This window comes from Microcebus murinus, chromosome 29, assembly GCF_040939455.1.
Source record: "Microcebus murinus isolate Inina chromosome 29, M.murinus_Inina_mat1.0, whole genome shotgun sequence".
Lineage (NCBI taxonomy): Eukaryota > Metazoa > Chordata > Mammalia > Primates > Cheirogaleidae > Microcebus > Microcebus murinus.
Window position 1 is genome coordinate 12,548,824 of NC_134132.1, and position 18,720 is coordinate 12,567,543.

Below are 18,720 nucleotides of genomic sequence, written 5' to 3' on the forward strand. Positions count from 1 at the left end.
ATTACATAATCTTGAAATTATTTGTCCATCGCTGTTCTATTTGCTTTCATTTTTAATTTTTAAATTTAGAAATAGATTAATAAAATAATTGGAACATAGACTAAGATGTGAATTGCCTGAGTGAAAGTGATGGTATTGTGAAGAGCGGAGGGAAGGGGATAACAGAATCATTACGTTTTTGTGTGAAAATACATCTGTGGAGCACTAGTGACATCTCTACAGCTTCTTCCCAAAATAGGATTATGCTTTATCGATTTATCCAATTAGCCAACTTGTCTAAGTAAAAGGAAAGAGTTGGTGGAGGAGTGATTAATCAGTCTGTGAGCCCGGAAGTCACCTTCTCACTACAGCCAACCAAATCCACCCGTAAACGTTTGTGGTTTGTTCAGAAACGTTGAGATTCATTACAAACCATCTGTGTGGTCCTTCTCTTTGATTATCGCATCTCGCCTAGGGAATTATGTGAGATATGATCTATTTTTCCCCTCCAAATGCTACTTCCTTTTTCATGTTCCATGCAGAGTTTTATCTGTACCATGGTTTACTTTGATAAATTTTTTTTAAAAAGGCAAAATTCTGGAAATGGCAATGTAAACATCCCACTAAAAGCTCTATCACACAAAAAGATGTTGGCTATCTTCCCAAAGTCTTTGAAAAATCCTGGACCTTTGTGGGTTCTTAACTGAACTCTGCTCTCTCTCCTTTCTGTGCAAGTAATAGGTCCAATGACTGCAGTTGAACTAATTTTGCCTCCTAGGAACTTTCTATATTTTCCTCTTGGGAAATTGGATGTATATGCTAATATTTTGTTGCCAGCAAAGGAGAATCTTACTGAAAATGTATGTGTTTTGTTCATTTCTATGAATCCACAGCTTTAGAGGATCTGTGAACCCTTGAAATAGCTTTTCCAAATGATCACAAGAGAATGATTATTTCTACTTCTATTTAGTTTCTTGATAAAATATACTATTAAAATATTTTAATTAATTAACATGTTTAAATTAAACATTCCACTTAGAAAATGCCAAAATTCAGTATTCAGGAGCTCAGAACCCAGATATTTTCAACATCATTAGTTGGGTGCTGTGAAAACAATTCTTTAATACAATGATTTCAAGTGGGGGAATTGGAAATGTCTAGAAAGATTTGGGGTTGTTACAACTGGGGTTTGTTGTAGCATATAGTGGGTAGAGGCCAGGGGTGCTGCCAACACACACACACACACACACACACACACACACACACAACACAGTGCACAAGACATACACACTACAAAGAAGTGTCCAGCCTCTGTCAATGGTGCTAGGACTAAAAAAACTTGCTTTAATATAAAGTGAGTTAAATAAGAGGTTTAAATACAAGAAGTTGCCGCATATAATAACAAGCAAATAGTTTTCTACTAAATGGATTTTGATATACTAGAAATACCTAACTTTATTTCTAAGTGTCCATTCATTCAACAAATACTTATTGAGCACCTATTAGGCACCAAGAACTATAAGTAGCCTTGCACAGAATAGACATAATTTCACTTCCATGGTGATTACATTTCAGTTGGGAAACAGAAAACAATACAATAAACTAAAAGTATAGACTAGTGAATGACATAAAGTAAAAAAACAAAAGGCTCTTTAGAATGTTAAGAAGAATTAATCAAAAATGAATAAAATTAAAATGCTCAACATGTCACTAAAATACTCCAGTGTTTGAACAAAATGAGTATAGTCTTTTGTGCTGCAAAAGCCACCCTATTTGAAATTCATCCATCACTTACCAATGATCTTTTGGGAAAAGAAAGTCTAATTTGAAAATCCATTTTTTACATTCTTTTAGCAAAAGATGACCAGAATGCAAAACTAAAAAGGTTTTTCAAGGCATGCATCAATTTGAATACATTGCCCTGGGAACTTTTTTTTTTTAAGTTTTTGTGGGAGTTGCTCACAGAGTCAAGTAAGTATATAGCATATTCCATGTGCCTGGCATCAATATGACAAGCATATTGATGGAAACCACATCACGAAAGAGACGCAGGATAAGTTCTTCAGTTGAGTAGCTTAGCATAGAAATGCTTGAACTATGAAAATACTTTGCCATGTGTGATTTAAATATCCTGTAGGCTTTCAGCCTTCCAAAGGAAGATAAGTGATTTCTCCAAGGCACTATAATACAAATCTTATTCTACAACACAATAGAATGTGCTGTGTCTGCTAGGTCTTTTTCCTTAATAGATGAAGGCCCCATCTCCTTTCTCCTCACCTGCAGAACACAATGGCCTTTATAACTGGTATCCCTGTTCTTTTCACGCTCTATGGAAGCCCCTTCTCTATACAATATTCACAGTGAATTACTTAAATATATATCAGATCATATCACTCTTTTTCTTAAAACTCTTCAATACAATTTTCCATTATATGCTAGAGAAAAAATATTCTCAGGCCCCTGCCTATAGCTGCAAACTCTCCTCTAGTCCCTCTCACTGCAGTGAATCTGCCTCAGGCACACTGACCTCCTTTTGCTGTCCATACACACTAACCTCTTTTCCACCCCTGGGCCTTTGCACCTGCTGTCCACCTTCTCCAACCCTGGACTTCTCTACGTCCAGAGGAAATATGCCACCTCATTCCCTAATTCTCTATTTCAGCACACCGTTTTACAGTAAGGATATTTAGTTTGATTTATTTTAAATATCAAATAGGTATATTTTGAGGTAGGGCTCTAATATGCTTCCAGGAAATGTTGGCCAAGGGCCGGATAGTCATTGTTTACAAATTAGATACTATCCCCAGAGAGAGTTGAACCTAGAGACACTTTTGCCTTTTACCTAAAAAGAAAATACAAGGAAAACAGCAGTGAAACCTTCTAAGTCCTCAAACTTGTGCAGGTTGTTGAATATTTGGAAGACAAGGTGCAATTTGAGTAAGAACATGACACATCCATATTAAGTTCAAATAATTAAGTGCATAATGTACTAATAAGATATGCTCTCAGAGAGATAAAAATGGAAGACATATATGGAAGAAAAACCTACTTGAGAAAATCATGTTCATGAACTTAGGTTTTCAACATATTAGGAAGCAACTGTCATGATTCCTTTCGAAAAGGTTAACAAACTTGTGCAGCTTGAGTGTTGACAGGCGATCTGGAAGGAGCTCCCCATTCATTGCCTACTGGAGAATCCAGTCTCTGTGCAGCAAACAAATCCCTTCCCACTGTGACCCATCTATCTCTCAAACTATATTTCTTTCATATCTCCATCCTCACATTATGGAGCTATCCACAGATGTCTATTTTACAACTCCATGTTTTTCCTCTGCTCTGAATTACTTCTCCCGATTTATATACCTGGAAAATTCCCACCAATCATCAAAACCCCACGTAAGGGCCACCTCTTGCCTTGTGTAGCCCCTTCCCAACCCCTCTAGACAGTCATCACTCACTCCTTGGTTCTGGCTGCACCTGCGTTTTCAGAGCTCAGCATTTACGTGGTAGCCTCTCACGATTATAATTTTGTTTATATATTTCCCCCGACAGATGAGCAGTTTTTCATAACCAGGATTATGACAGAGCTTGATTTGACTCTTTTTAGTAAGAAAAAAACTCAGTGATAATTTTTACTAAAATAAATTGTGAACCTTAATCTAGAACAGAAGGGACACAAATTTCAAGAGTTTTATACTCTTAATTTAGAAGTGAGGAAAACAAAAGCAGATTAGGTTTATTGAAACTTTCCAGCTAGCTAGGAATGTGTATTAATGAATGTGTATTAATAAAAGAGTGAGCTTTTAAAATTTCATTCATGATGTTTCCCCTATATTATTGAAGTAGCCCTCATCAATATATATGAAGATCAAGGGCATTCATTCTTACCTTGGGAGCACTGCATTGAGGTTGAAAATAAACAACCAAGTTGAGGATTAATGAGAGAACAAAAAACAAAGCAGAAGGAGCAATGGATTAGGAGCACGGAGCTAATTTTTAGTTCTCCATCCGCCACTCATTTACAATGTCCCTTTGGCTGCTATGCACAGACATACACGCAATCACATACAGGCACTCATAAACACACAAACGCTATTCAACTACGAAATGCTGGATCTTGTGACAGTCAAATTTTTTTCCACTTTTAACGTTTTTCAAGATGCTCTATTATTCTTCAGTCGGGTGTTTAATTTCTTAAAAGTTGTCCTATAATATATCACTCCAGGGCTGATTTGACGTGTTTAAAATTTTTTTGTTTTAAAAAGAGTTATGATTTTTAGATATGAAGTTGAGAGTAGCCAATTCTACTCACAGTGCCTGGTCCTGGACCTGTTGCCGCGTGGCTATAGACACCTTCACTGACTCACTCACTCACTCATTCAAAAATATGCTATTTGGCTGGGCATGGTGGCTCACGCCTGTAATCCTAGCACTCTGGGAGGCTGAGGTGGGTGGATCGCTCAAGGTCAAGAGTTTGAAACCAGCCTGAGCAAGATCGAGACCCCATCTACTAAAAATAGAAAGAAATTAATTGGCCAACTAAAAATATATATATATATATAAAAAAAATTAGCCGGGCATGGTGGCGCATGCCTATAGTCCCAGCTTCTTGGGAGGCTGAGGAAGCAGGATTGCTTGAACCCAGGAGTTGGAAGTTGCTGTGAGCTAGGCTGACGCATGGCACTCTAGCCCAGACAACACAGGGAAACTCTGTCTCAAAAAAAAAAAAAAAACAAAAACGCTATTTGCACTTACAATGTGCCAGGCAACTACCCTCACTTAAGGAATCCACTTTAAATTAATGAATTAGTCTGTTCATAGGACAATATAGGATGTTTTAAAATTACTAAATGTCCTCTAATATAGAAATTGCCAGTTTTTAATCTGATTTTGTGTGCACGTGTTTACACATTAGCCTAAAAGATGAAAAGAAAAAGCACAATGTTAAAATTCGCAGTGCTTGAATTCCTGTGAAAGATGATAAAAAAGATAATAATGCAAAATTATTTACCCCCAATTTAAGTGCTTTATTAACTGTAAATCTTTAACAAATAATATATAGAAAGAAAAATTCAAAAACCTTTTTTAAGGGGATGGTGATGGTCTACCTATGGTTTGTAAAAGAATTAGTACTTTATTATCACTACACTCTATTCTGTTAATTTTAGTTATTTTAAATCTACAAATACTAGTATTAATAACATACTAATATAAAAATACTATTTATCTTAGAAATATTATGAATTAAGGTAATTTGCATTTTGAGGCAGATTTCCATTTAAATTAATCAGAAGTTTTTGCCTTTTCTTATTTATATTTCTAATTTTTTATCAAAATAACTGCACTGTATGGAATACTACTTGTGAAAAATTACACAGAGAAATTTAGCCCAGGCAATATGGTAATATTCTTTTTGGACAGTTTGGGGCTGAGATCCTCAAACTGGGGTTCGTGAACATATTCTCTGGTATCTGCAAGTTCTCAAATTGGAGAAACCCTGGCCTCAGGCTTGACCCACTGTGTCTTACCTTCATTACTGTAAGATATTCCAAACTCACAAAGAGTCACATTTCTTTGATCTGCATTCACTTCTCTACTCACTTAGCTCCTGAATCTTGTGTGCTCCCCTCATGGCCTGTTTAGCTCCTGGATCATGCTTAATTAACCACTTAATTTGTACCCATTCTGGTTAACAACCTATTCCATAAAAGTTCATAGGGTCCCACATTGAATCTTATTCATATTTCTATTGTATTCAATGCATTCCTCTGTATCAAAGTCCTCACACTGGATCCCCCATGTTCCACATTTTTTTCACATTAAGCTGACCCCTTTGTCTGCGTTTGGCAAAAATGGTTTTATGTTCAACTTAACACCTTAATCTGAATGTTATATATTATAATACACAGTACAATGAGAAAAGAACCATAGAGGAGAAGAGAAGAGACAGAAGACTCTACTACTTTGCCTCTGATCTTTATATGATTGTACGATCTTGGTCATGTCACTTCCTATCTCTAAGTCACAATTTCTTCATCTGTAATAATAATCTCAATATTCCCCACTGGTTTGCAATAACTAATGAAATAATAAACATGGAAATGTACTATAATTGTCATGATGACAATAAATAGCATTCTTATTAATAATTTACTTATATGTTCTTGGGCTTAGATCTAGAAGCAAATTATGGCACCACTGTCTGTTTAACTTTGGGTAATCTGTATTATACCTGAACCTTGGTTTCTTCATGCATAAACAGGGTTAATAATACCTACCTGGTCAGATTATTTTAAGTATTTCATAAGACAATTTATGTAAATTCCCAGTCTGATGTCTGGCCCTGGTAAATGCTCAAAAAGTAGTAGCAATTTCAAAAAATGCCTGGGGTTTATGGTATGTACTTTTGTTGCTATTTTTATTTAATTAAACTAGAGGAATAAGAACCTTGCAAAATTATAATGCCCCAGGAATTTAAATACTAAAGCAGAACCCTGATCCAGATTCCTAATGAAGTTCTTGAACTTGAACCCAAGAGGAAACAGCCTCAGGAACATAGTATTAGGATTGTTTATATAAACTCATCTGAAATGTTTCTTCTCTCATTTATTTATCTTATAGAAGTAGATGGAGGAAAAACAGAGAGGTGATGCTTCAGTTCCCATCTCCTTTCATCAATTGATAAGCAATCATCCCAGCTAAGAGAGCTATCAAGTTTACAAAAATGCAGGTGGAGATTTTTCTTCTTTCTCATTGCAGTCTTGAAACTTGTGGCTAAGAAAATAAGTAAATAAGCAAACAAAGGACCACCAAAGAACTGTAGAGAGACAGAGAGACTATTCTCAGAAGAGTATATTCTGTATGCTGGTTGAATGCATCAATGTTGTTCAGTTTAGCACTGCATCCATATTTTATGTGAGTTAAGGCGGAGGTAAGCCTCAGAGAATTGATACTGAAGATGTCTCAGAAATTACTGAAAGTCGTGTTTATAGTTTTCCTTCAAATCTATGCCTTCAACTTATTCCTGAGGGGGAAAGGGGAAAGATGTTTTGGCTACAAAATATTTTCTAGCAGAGGTTCATTAAAATTTACTCCTGAAGTCAGTTTGCTAGAGGGACTCATTCTGCTCTAGTTTAGTAAAGATTAAAATGAATATTGGACAAGTATAATTCACCTCTTGGCCTCAATTAGAAATTCATTGCCTCTGGCTCCAAGCAAACAATGGGCAAAGTGTGAAAGATGCCTGTGAACAGAAGGAGACCAGGAGTATTGGTGTGACCTCAGTCTCCATCAGCTTCTAGCAAATCACTTTACTGCTTGCGTCTCTTGGGCCCACAATGCTTTTCATTTTCTCCTACTCACCAAGGGCTTGGTTTCATCTTCATCCTTGAAATAACAGAGCTGATCCCCCTTGAGCACAAACCAGCGGGTATGCCAAGTCTTGACAAAGCCTCCTTGCTTTCTCAGCCACCCACACTTGATGGCGTTCTGCCTGCCTTGGCTCTGTGGGGGGTTCTCCGTGGAGTCATTGTTCTCCTCCATTATCAAACCGATGGACTTTCCTAGTTAGCAAAGAGAAAGAAAGGAAAATAATAAGGTGCTCTGTTATATTCAATTCCCTCTTAAACCACCCTTATCCTTTAAAATTGGGGGGGGGCATGGGAGGAGGGTGAAAAAAATGTTTATCAACTCACTGGCCAAATTTTTAGATGCAAACCACAGACCTGCCCCAGGGAAACTTGGAGAGAGCTTCTTGTGCCTTCCTGCCTTCTAAAATGAGCTCAACAGCTGGGTCATAATAACTCTTTTTTTACTAAGTGGAAAAGAAGAATAGGAAAGTGCTAGCGGTAATATGTTAAGGAGGAATTTTAAAAACTAACTAAAACAACCAACAGAAACACAATTCCCAAGATGCCTACCTCTGTGTCTGCCCAGGCAGGCCTGCGGTTACCTGAGCAAGCTCCAGCCCTATGCATGTTCTAGTTTAAAGGGACTCTTTTTAAAAACCTCAGTGGAAGACATTTGTTTTACGTATGTGAATAGTTCTCAAGATGTTTCTACCCTCCTTCCCCTAGAACACCCCCTTGAGAGCTTTTATGGTTGATCAGGATTTAGTACAAATGAAAAAGTTTAAGAAAAAAACAAAAAACAAAAAACCTGCTTGGCCAGTTGAGTTTCCTTTTCCCTACATTCACCCTCAAACTCCAGGAGGGAGTGATGTGTCCCATTCTAAGACATGTTGAGAAATATTTTCAGTTCACGTGTGCAGTAGTGCAAGGCCGTGCACCCTAAGCGTAGCAAGTGAATGAGTTCATATTACAGAAAATACTGATCAACAGGTGAGATGCTAAAACTGCCCCAGGGAGAACAGAGGAGGTGGACATTCCAGGAGAGCCAGGGACATGTGTTTCAAAAGTAAAAGAGATTTTTCTGTCCCAAAATTCTTCCAAATTCTTGCTAATGGTTATTTCTAAGCATTTATTCAAGAAGTGAGAAGCCCACTCCCACCCTGTGTCTCTGATGAGAATATAAACATACCGATTTAACTAAAAAAAATCAAATATCGCTGTGCAGGCACATTCATGCACATTCAGCCCCTGTTTCATTATTTCTGATTGATTTCAGAAGACGAGCTGTCTTTCTGTCTGGTCTTTATTTTAACCACTAAGTTTTCAATCAACTTGTAAGTACATAATCCTACTTACAAATTCCATGAAGTTTCAGTTGTTGGCCCTTTATGTTTCCTCCTGAAAGGTCAAATCTTTCACTATTGGGCCTCGAGTTCTTTGAATTTTAGTCCTGCCATTCCAGTTGCAGAGGCGAAGCAGAACTTCGGCTCTAATTACCTATTATTTCGATACCTTCAACCATCTCCTCTGTAGAATTACGTCTTTTGTTGGCACACATGCCAATCCATCTCCACCCTTGCTTCAGTCCTCATCTCTTTAAACTTCTTTTAAGCTTCAAGTAGTTCACTTGACTATTATCTATTTCCTTAAATATACACTTTTTTGCCTTTTTTATACAGCAATGCTTTTCTAATTATTTAGGCCCCTATCTCTACTAAAATGTCTTGAAACTTCCTTTGCCCCATGTGGCATTCCCGTGGCAGTAACCGCTTACAATTGATTACTGCAGGAAACATTCTCCCTCATGTGTGTGCCTGTGTGTGTGTGTGTGTGTGTGTGTGTGTGTGTGTGTGTGTGCCCAACGCTTCAGGTTTGTTTTGTCCTTAGGGCAAGAACTTTCATCTCTTTTCTTTCACAGTAACTGACCTATTATAAACAGCCAAGTATACCACACTCTAAATGAGCAATAAGTGCTGCAATGTAATTTAGATAAGTATGCTTATTTAGACCACCCTAAATAATCTTTTTTTTGTCTCCCGGTATTTAAATTGTTCAAATCTACACAACTTGCTATTTCATTACTGCCTATTTATTCTTTGAACAAACATCTTAACTTATAAATAAGACTTTAAAACAAACATGCCAACACACACACACAAATGTAGAATGCAATGCATAGCAAATTCTTTTGGGCCCTTCTTTTTTTCTTTCTTCTCAAATTTATGCTTTCTATTAAGTTATTAAGTTTGAAAAATTCCCATGCTTCAAGGTAATTAGTAGGCTACTATCCATAATATAAAAAATACAAGTGGTAAATTCTCCTTTTGTCTACCATTAATGATTTAATGAAACATGTGTGTGTGTTAGAGTGTGGTTTATGATCCTTCTTGCATAGTTGTTTATAAGTCTGGCTGTAGCCAGTGACAGTGTTGCCCGCTGAACTCATAGCTCAAATGGCTATATTTTCAAAATTTCAGAATGCATCAAAAAGTGCTTTAAGAATACTAATTGTAACAATTCATCAAAACAGAAATGAAAACAGATTTATCATATACCTAAGGGAAAATAATGCCAAAACTATTATTGGATGAGTAAAATTAAGTTTTTCTAAAATAACCATGGTTTTTATTGAGAAGTCTTGAAATTTCTGGAGAAATTAAATGGTTCAAATTTTACCCTTTATCTTTAAAATGAGTATGTTGGACTGGATCATTTCGAATTATGGTCCCTGATAGCACTCTAAAATCTATCATCTCTGTAATTGTATAAATGTATGGACCTCAAATATCCTTAATACACAGTACAAAGCCTGGCATATAGTGAAACTCAATCAATGTTTGATGAATTAATCAATTTTGCAATAGGTTTCATGCTAAGTGTCTAAAAGTGAACATGATCTCCCTCTAAAACCTGATCCTCCTGCAAACCTGATCTTAGTAAATGACACCATGATATATACCCAGCTGCAAAAGAAAAAAAAAAAATAGGAAAGTGATCATTTGATTCCTGACTCTCCCTCACCCTGAATATCCAATCCATCCAGAAGATAATACCTCCAAAATATATTTCAAATCCGTTTGCTTGGCTTCATCTCCATTGCTACCCTATGGTCCACATCACCATTATCTTTTAAGGGGATGATTTTAATATTTTCAGCTGGTCTCACTGCTTCCATTTTTAACCATCAACACAAACACACAGGCACATGTTCACACGTACTTTATTCTCCAAAAAAGCAGCCAAAGTGAGCTTTTAAAAATTCAAATCAGGTAATGACTCTCCACACTTCAAAATTTTTGTCCAGCTTCTCATTGCACTTATTTCAAAATTCTAACCTAATCACATCCCACCTCCTGAGCCTCCCCTCCCCACGCCCCCACACACATACATACTTAACCACACCAGTCTCCTTTCAGCTCTGGAAATAATCTAAGCTCCTTTATGCCTGAGTCTTGCTACTTGTTGATCTCTGCCTAGAAGATTCTGCCTCAGGCTCTTTTCATGGTCAAGCCATTTTCATATAAGTTTCAGCTTAAAATCTGCCTGCTCCAAGTCTTCACTAATCGCCCTGTGAATTCGTTCACCTCTTATTATGCTACCACCCCGCCAGGAGACCTTCAGTTTCATGGGGTCAAGGACATTATTTTCCTTGCTACAGCTCCTTTAAGAGTGTTTCCTTGGCACTCTGTCGACATTTGTTGAATCAACAAATAAAGCTATGTAACAATCACAATAGAATTCCTCCAAAGAATATGTTGAAGGGTTATTTTTAGTCTCATTCATTGCCTTAAAGAAGATTGTGTGCTTTAAGAATTAGATTTCTTTCCCTTTGACAGAGGAAAATTCAATCAGCATGAAAATTGTTCTTAAACACAATGTCAAAAATCATCACACTTGAATGAACCTGAAACTGCCCTTTATGGAAAAAACATATTCAAAATGTACACTTTTTAGCCTTGGCAGGAAACACACACAACCAATTGTGGTTTAGCACTAAGAAAAGTACAGTTATTAACTCAGAATTCTCAGAGAGTAATTTCACTGAATCTCCATCAGGAAAATACTTTCACTGAAGTCAGGCCATGGTAGCCGTGTGGGAAGTAAGATTACAAAACACAGCTATCGACTTCATTAGCAAGTCAGCATAACAATAATGTGAATAAATAGTTGCCCCGAATGAAAACAAAAACAGAATTAAAAATTTAACTTGTGTCTCCCCATCAATCTTAGGAAGAAGCCTAACTGATGGCTACTGTACCATGCCATACCTAGAAAGTCCCCACCACTTAACAGGCTCATCATAGTCTTGAATTGTTTTCCAAGAGTGAAAACTGATTTCCACATCTACTCCTATGGTTCTCTTTTGCAACAGGACGGGCTAAGCACACAACAGTATGACATGGTACAATCGGAGATGAACTTCATGCTCCTAAAAGAATGTTCTAAAAGTCAAAGAGCACACGCATAGGTATTTAGATATGTGTGACTTCATTTCAACAAAGAATGTATAAACATGCATAAAAATAATGTTGTATATAAACAGGATGCCATATGCCATAGAGTTGCAATACATTTGAAATTACCTTACTATACATGCTCAGCAAACACAAGAGAATGGGAGAGAAGGAGGGAGCTAGAACAAAAGAGAAGGGAGAGGGAGAACAACTTAAACAGCACAGCAATCCCAACACATGCCTCCATTCCACTGAATGAACCTACGCTCCTATGGCAAGGGTGCAGGGGAAGAAATGCATCTCCTGCCTGCCATTAGCGTCAGTGCCCTGGGCCTCCAGTGGAGCAAGTATCTTGCTGTGCACATGTGATCCCAGATTTTGAGCACTCATGATTTCACAACTCAGGGCCCCCTCAAACAAACAAACTACTCCAATCATTCAATAAAAAAAACCAAAAAACCACTCATCTGTTCTATTGCTAGAGAAAAAGAAAAAAAAAAAAAACAGAAATGAAACTGGCAATTTTGGTAAAATACTGCAATTTATGAGAGATTTATGGGGCTTTCAGGAGTCATTTTGATAACAGCCAATTGTCACCTTTTGTGTTGACATTAGAACCGAACTCCTTCGGAAGATGTGATTCCATTGTGCAAAGTATGTAACTACAGATAGCCAATATTTATCTGAATTCTGCTCTTTCTTAAACAAAACATCAGAGAATAGACAATAGTAGAAAAGTATGTATATGTTGGGATGGATCAGGAACATCAATCCACATTTTATATTTTAAGCTTTAATATGTCCATATTCATTGTGTAAAAAAATCAAAATGACTTAATGAGATGAACCATAAAAAAGAAACTTCTAAGTATTTAATTCGTTTTTATTGTTTATTTAATGTCTCATACTTTATGGAGAGAATCTACTCCCTCTTAAGGAGGTTTTTGTTCAAGTAGGGAGAAAAGTATTTGCATATTTACTTAGACGTGTTCCTTATCACCACATCACTCCCTGAAGGATAATGGAAAAAGAAAACCATTGGAATTCCCAACGCTGATAACCTGAATAGCAACAAAAATGAAATGAAAACAAATACTTTACCATTGATTGAGATTAGGAAAGAACTGAGAGATATAGAGCAATTGTACGGCTGCCTGCTGAGCTCAAGGCAGACATTATTAATTAATCACCTGGACTAGCTCCCATGTGCCCTCTCAATCCAGCACTCTGGGCAATCACAACCAATCAGTCATACATGGAAAGGAGAGGAAGACTCTTTGTTACTTCAATTCTGTGAACAGACCAAGAACTGAACATATTTCTCAAATATCAAATAGAAACTCTGGTGCGCTCTCAAAAGGAATGCCATTTGAAATGGGCAAAGAAGAGAAAATCAACTTCTTTTAGTGGAAATAATTAATAGTTTTATGAAAACTTGAAGATGGCAACTATCATCGTGTCATATGGCCACAGGGAAACAAAGACAACAAACCTGAAGCAGGGAAAAGGGGACTAGGAGTTAGATGTCCCTTACATTATATAAATTAAGTGAATCTATGACTCGACCATAAAAGTAGGATCAGAAACTTAAGTTTTATAAACAACTCTATTTTTGAGGTTTTGTTTGTCCCTCCTTCTCCCACCCATTTATTTATTGGTAAAATTTTTTTTTGAAAAGCTATCTCAAAGAAAAGAGTTTTGAGGGTCAGAGGATTGAGGAGATGTTTATCAAAGATACAAAGTATCATTTAGATGGGAGGAATAAGTTAAAGAGAGCTAAGGTATAACATAGTGACTATAATAACAAAATTGCTGAGAGCGTAGATTTTAAGTCTTCTCACCTCAATTGGTATATGATGTAATGCATACGTTCATTAGCTCAACTTAGCCATTCCAGAATGTATACTTATCTCAAACCATCATGTTGTACACGATAAATACATACAAGTTTTGTTAATTAAAATTAATTAATTTTTAAAAAGAGGTTTTCCATACCTAAATCTGAAAAGTAAGTGGGATACTTAGAAAGACAGTCAGGCTTAGGGGGGGCTCAGGCCATCTCAGCTGGTCCTCCTCTCATTATAGGGAAATAACCTCTGTGCCTATCATTTATAGAGTCCCTCCAGCTCTGTCCCCAGGGGCTGTATTTTTAAGCTTAGATAAAAGCTTTTCTGAAACACTACTCTTAATATCAGTGAGCTCTTCAGTGAGTCCAACCTAGAACCATCAAATGTTGTCAATTGCATTATCATTTCAGGCCCCTCGCGGGGGCCAGCTTTTTATTCAACTACACTTCAAAGAGGATACTTTACAAGTAGGTAACTTTGACAGACATGGCCATTTGTCTACAGCGAACTCTCAGGTTTTCTCCTTCAAATGAAAGCCCTGAGGTGTTTAATGATTTCCAATAAAAACCATTTCTTATTTGACAATTAATCCTGTGGGTTGAACATCATCAGGCTTGCTTTATAAGCCCAGGAAAATTAGGAGGCTCTCTAATTATACAAATCTTCTCCTTAATCACTGAACCACAGTTGCTCTCCCAGGGGTTTATTATATTGAGGTACTGACAATAGAACTTTTTTATTATTTAATAGAATCAGAGGGAGGTGGGGAGAAGTATTTTGTCAAAGTGAAAACAGCATCATCATTCAGGTAACTGTGGACTTTGATGTGTTACATTGTATCTTTGATGAGGTTCCACTAGTCTCCTGTAATGTGAACACATGTTAGTACTTCAAAATGCCAGATTAATTCACACTTTAGTTTTAAATAAGCTAAACAGAAATACAGCTTTACTGCACCTAAATACATTTAAACTAGCAGTTCAGTGAAAGATAAATAAATCTTATACATTAAAAAAGTTTGTAAAAACAAGAAGTTTGATGAGACACATGCCATTTGGAGGGTCCACCAGCCTGTCTTTGAGGAACCCCCTTCTCCCTCATGGCATGCTCTAGTTGGTGCCACCATCCCTGGACTTGATTACTCGTAGGATCTGAGCTGCTTAGCAATAGTGACCAGCTCAGGGAACAGGAATGTGACCTAAATAGTGCCCAGAGGAGTCTTTCCTTAGGTTGGATACAGAGACACAGAAAGGATGAGCCTCTGAGGTTGGCAGCAGTCATCCTTCCTGCCCCACAGAGCAAAGCTGTCCACAAGGTAAGCTAAGCAGAGACAAGCACATGTGAGGGAGGAATGGAGAGAGAGCCCTGGAATATTCACTGTAGCTCTAGTTCCCAAAGTCCGGGTCCTTGTGTATCTTCCTCTGATCCTTTAAGATATGTCTTATTCTTCCCATCAAGGTGAACAAATAAATTTTCTTTCACTTAATGAGATTCGAGCTGGTTCCAATGACTTGCTACACAAAAAAGTCTTTATTAATACTGACTTAAAGAAAAGTTAATATTATATAATATTAGCATATTACAGGGGTACAAATGTTTAGGTTACATATATTGCCGTTGCCCCACCCGAGTCAGAGCTTCAAGCATGTCCACCCCCCAGACGGTGTAGACTGCACCCTTTTGGCGTATATATACCCATCCACACCTGCCCCTCCCATGTATCCAACACCAGATGAATGTTATTACTACATGTGCCCTTAAGTGTTGAGCAGTTAATACCAATTTGATGGTGAGTATATGTGGTGCTTATTTTTCCATTCTTGTGATACTTCACTGAGTAGAATGGGCTCCAGCTCTATCCAGGATAATACAAGAAGTGCTAGATCACCATTGCTTTTTGTGACTGAGTAGACTCCATGATATACATATACCACATTTTATTAATCTACTCATGTATTGATGGGCAGTTGGGTTGTTTCCACATCTCTGCAATTGTGGAAAAGGACATGAACATCTTATATCTTAATGAGACATGAGTTACATGAAATTCATGAAATGTACATTTAAGATCTGTGCACAAATTATGTTGCTTTAGTAAAAATTTTATTCCAAAGCAACTGTTAAAAATATTGAATTCTAGTTAGTAGGTTATCTTTTTCTTGCTGTGGTATGGGCTAGCAATTCTGAAACTGCCTTTTGTGTATTCTAAGTTAGCAAAATAAACACATATATTGAACATTATGGAAGCTCAGTTTCCCACTGTTGGAAAAGGAAGCTATAAATGCAAAAATGGGGAAACCAGAATGCATCTTGTGGTTTGAGATTGGAATTAGAGGGTATCAGTAGGAACTCACAGTTTTTAATAGATAGATACATAGATATAGAAATAAAAAGATGGGTATTTACTAATGCTTTTTGCTGAGAGGACCTAGAAGTAAAGACATGTCAGTAGCAATGAGTATATCACACGTCTAGATCTTGACTTCTAAACACCATTCACTTCTAAATGGAATCATAGATAACTGGATAAAAAGGTGATTCCAGGGATTAGGCAGGAAAAATACAACACGATTATAGGACAACATGTGCCAGAAAGTAAAGAAATACTCAAGAATGACAGGAAAATATATTTGAAAAAATACAAGAACTAGTGTGGAATAGCTTTCACTGGCTAAATCAGGGACAATTTGAGTATCTGAGTAACTAATGATGGTAATAGGTTATACCTATGGAATAACACAAGAATACACAAGTTCTAGCAATATAATAAGTAAATGAATAGGAGACATGGGAAAAGTCTTCCTTTCAGTACAATGTCAATATTAACTATAGAAGGAATAATGGAGTTACAAATTAGCAATGATGCAAAAACTAATGGGTAAAAGTTTGATGGGAAAAAGATATTTACATAATCTGAAAATGTTTCCCCACAAATTGATCTTTATATAGAAGAGGCAAAACAGTGACTTTACCATAGAGCAACCTGGCAAGCACAATGTGATCAAAGTTTATATCGCCGATATTGGAATAGACTGACATCGTGTGCCTCCTGATGTGATGTGCTAGGAAGGACACGATGTCACTGCTATAGCATTCTTGCCAAAAATGCACATCCTGAATCCAATCAAAGTGAAACATTAGATAATTGAGAGACACACTACAAAATCACTGTCTGTACTTTTCAAAACTCTCACGGTCAAGAAAGACAAAGAAAGGTGAAGAACTGTTCCAGATGAAAGTACACTAACGAGGACAACTAAACACGATGCTTGATCCTGACTTGGATCCTAAGCCAGGAAAAAAATAGAGAAAGAAGACATTATTTGGAAAAATTGATAAAATTTGAATATAAATTATGGAATAGATAATATTATTATATTAATGTTAAATTTTCTTTTTTTTATAACTGCAGTTACACCAGACAGTGTACTTGTTCTCAGGAAATACATACTCAAGCAATTGATGGGTAAAGGGACAAGATATCTCCAACTTACTTTCAAACACTTCAGAAAAAAATCACAAATAGACAGAAACATAGAGAGACAAAGCAAATGGAACAGAATGTCCATAATTGATGCCTCTTGAATACTCTGTAAAAACAAATTCTAGTGTAGAAGAATACTATTTATTTTTTATGCCAAACTCTGATACCTGGATTTTGACCCATATACATACCTATAAATGTTGTGCATAGCTTCATGTTCTATATCTATCACTAGTATTTTCTTGTCTTGATATTTATGCACATGTATTTCATTCTGAGTTTTTACATTTAAGCTTCTGAAACTTGGCAGTCCCTCCCCTGTGAACCTTTTGCCACACTGACTTTGCTTTCCTTGTCAGCAGCTTGGAAGCAGTCAGGTGAGAGAGCCCAGAAGCTGCTTTGTGCCCGTCCTGTGCAGACGGCAGCAAATAAAGCACCGCCATGTGCAGAACATGTGACTCAGTCCAGGGGGGAAAATGAGGCTCACATCTCTTGAAGAGAAAATTTATGAAGAGAAAATTAGCAGCGAAAGTGGCAAATTCCTTTTTGCCTTAAAAAAATAAAAATAAAAAGAACAACCACTATAGGTTGCTGTCTCATTTTAGTTGGAAAATTACAAAGATATAAGTCCTAACAATTTTACAATAGCATGACTAACATGTGTTCGCACATTCCAGATACCAGTATCTGTAGTGACCTGTTAAGCCCAGTTAGGCCTCCCCAGATGCTAGGGAATTACTCCTGCAAACCCCAAACTCAAGTTTCATGAGATCTGGACTGAGGAAAAAAGAAAAGCTGAACAACTGTTAACAAAGGGTGCTTTTAAATGACAATGGGGTTATCTGACAAAGTTGAAAGGCAGGGAGTTATAACAACAGTAAGTGGAATCCATCACGTTCAAACCTTCAGAAAAAAGACTGCAGAAAAATATTTCAAATTTTAAAGTCGCAAAGACTGTTTCCAATTTTCCTTTGACTTAACCAATTTATATGTAGTGACACTATCTGGTGTCTATTAGGTGGAAATTTAGGCCAGCAAAGCCTAAAGAGCAAATTAACAAGGATAGTTTCTATTTATAATAGAATTTCAAACATTTTCTTCATAATATGTACTTTGGTATGATTTTTCTAATTCACTTTGTAGATGATGGTTATTTATTTTTTCAAACAACATTTTAACATGAGTTATTTTCTAAATTCATGTTAAAATATTGTTTGAAAAAGAAAGACAGTGAGGCTGGGTACCACAGCTCACGCCTGTCATCCTAGCACTCTGGGAGGCCGAGGCAGGAGATTGCTTGAGCTCAGAAGTTAGAGACCAGCCTGAGCAAGACTGAGAATCTGTCTCTACTAAAAATAGAAAAAATTAGCTAGGCGTGGTGGTGCACACCTTTAGTCCCAGCTACTAGGGAGGCTGAAGCAGGAGGATCGCTTGAGCCCAGACGCTTGAGGTTGCTGTGAGCTAGGCTGATGCCATGGCACTCTAGCCTAAGAGCAACAGAGCGAGATCCTGTTTCAAAAAAAAGAAAAAGATAGTGGATCTGAGTTAAGCTGTAAAATGGTTTGCCAGCTTAGTACAATTAAATTGCAAATTTAAAAATTTGTCTT

At 36.9% G+C, this 18,720-nt stretch overlaps 1 protein-coding gene across 1 annotated transcript in view; it reads right to left on the reverse strand.

The window, feature by feature from the left end:
- Positions 1-18,720, reverse strand: part of ARHGAP24 (Rho GTPase activating protein 24) — a 342,652-nt gene that overhangs the window by 270,939 nt on the left and 52,993 nt on the right. Inside the window, exon 2 of the mRNA XM_012770911.2 lies at positions 7,342-7,541. Coding sequence (XP_012626365.1) covers positions 7,342-7,521 — 180 coding nt within the window. The 5' untranslated portion in view covers positions 7,522-7,541. The remainder of the gene's footprint in view (positions 1-7,341; positions 7,542-18,720) is intronic.